The following is a 1,957-nucleotide window of genomic DNA, read 5'->3' on the forward strand; positions in this document are numbered from 1 at the left end:
GAATGAACGAGTGATTGAGTGAATGAATAAATGAATGAATGAATAAATGAATGAATGAATGAATGGATGGCACATTTACAAATAACGGATTGAAAGAGTGACAAACAAACATTCGAATGAATAATTGAAAAACCGACAAACACAAACGAACGAACTAAAAAAACAAACGAACGAACAAACAATCGATCAAATGAACGAATGAATGAATGAAAGAAAAAACAAGAAATAAATGAATGAAAGAAGGAAGGAAGGAACGACAGAAGGAATGAAATACAAACGTTGAAACATGGGTTTCGGTTCGTCTCACATTGTTTCTTTTTTAGAAAATTTTGTCTCAAGCAAGTTGTACTTTTTTCAAAGAACTTTTTGTTTCTACATTTTTTTTATTTTTCACAAACACCATTTTGTTTCTTTTTTATTCTAGCCGTCTATCATTTTGTTTTTTTTGTCTTCTCTGTATATACAAAACAATGCAACTGTTTGTAAGCAGTCGATTGTTTTCTTTGAACGTACATATATACATACGTGCAGACATACATACATACATTGATACATACATACATACATACATACATACATACATACATACATACATACATACATACATACATACATACATACATACATACAAACATACGTACGTACATACATACATACATACATACATACATACATACACAAACATACGAATTCATAAAATTTGAGTTATCACAAATAAAAATTAAAAGCTATGAAAGGTATCGCTTGAAATTACATTGCTTTTGAAAAAAAAAATATACAAAAAATACAAATGAAACACATGTAAAAACAATCAAACATACAAAATATACAAACAAATGTACAGACAAACACAAACAAATATACAAAATATACAAACAAGCACCACAAAATATATACAAGTTTAAACGCTTACCTGTAACATGGTGTGTGAATACTAGCATGACATAAATAAGCCGCACGGACATAATCATGATCATGTCGTTGCTGTAGCTGATGTTTCGGCTCTTGCAGTGGCTGAGGTAGTAACAGAAGTTGCTGTAGTTGCTGTAGTTGTAGTACTTGTTGTAGTTGTAATTTTGTTGCTGTCTTGAACGTTGATATTATTGTATAACTATGATTATTATTAAGCTGACTTTGTTGATGTAGTTGATGTAGTTGTTGTTTATGTAGTAGTAGCAGCAGTAGTAGCAGCAGCAGCAACAACAGTAGTAGTAGTAGTAGTAGTAGTAGTAGTAGTAGTAGTAGTAGTAGTGGAGGTATTAGTAGTAGTAGTTGATTTTGATTTTTCCGTTATTGCTCAACTCTGAGTTGAAACTTCTAATTCACCGAGATGTTTTTTGCGAGTCACGATATGAATTAATTTCTACTTGAATACTACTACTGCTGCTAGTAATAATATTATTATTATTCTTATTATTTATTATTATTATTATTTATTATTATAATTATTACTGATTTAGTTAGCTTTGATTGGATCTACCAATAGAACTACATATCCTATTAAAATTAAATTAGATTAAAATCCCATTTGAAATAAAATTTGTAATAATGATTAACAGCAACAAGAATATCTGGACAAAATAAACAAAAATAATGGTGAAATAAGTTTTCATTAACTAATTAATTAACTAATTAATTAATTGAGTAATTAATTAATAACCATAAGTATTTTAAATTGGTATAGGTAAAAAACCACACACACACTCAACTACAATACTAATACTAAATAAGATCACACGTTATATAATGTATATATTTCAATTTCAGTCTAGATATGTATATACGTATGTACGTATGTACGTATGTATGTATGTATGTATGTATGTATGTATGTATGTATGTATGTATGTATGTATGTATGTATGTATGTATGTATGTATGTATGTATGTATGTATGTATGTATGTATGTATGTATGTATGTATGTATGTATGTATGTATGTATGTATGTATGTATG

The 1,957-nt window shown here is 28.2% G+C and overlaps 1 protein-coding gene across 1 annotated transcript in view; it reads right to left on the reverse strand.

Moving 5' to 3' along the window:
* Positions 1–420: 420 nt before the first annotated feature.
* Positions 421–1,957, reverse strand: part of HELRODRAFT_184092 (hypothetical protein) — a gene marked incomplete at both ends in the record, with an annotated part of 11,310 nt that continues 9,773 nt past the window's right edge. Inside the window, 2 exons of the mRNA XM_009015393.1 lie at positions 421–476; positions 914–1,086. Coding sequence (XP_009013641.1) covers positions 421–476; positions 914–1,086 — 229 coding nt within the window. The remainder of the gene's footprint in view (positions 477–913; positions 1,087–1,957) is intronic.

The sequence above is a fragment of the Helobdella robusta genome (assembly GCF_000326865.2).
Source record: "Helobdella robusta unplaced genomic scaffold HELROscaffold_157, whole genome shotgun sequence".
NCBI classification, from domain to species: Eukaryota; Metazoa; Annelida; class Clitellata; order Rhynchobdellida; family Glossiphoniidae; genus Helobdella; species Helobdella robusta.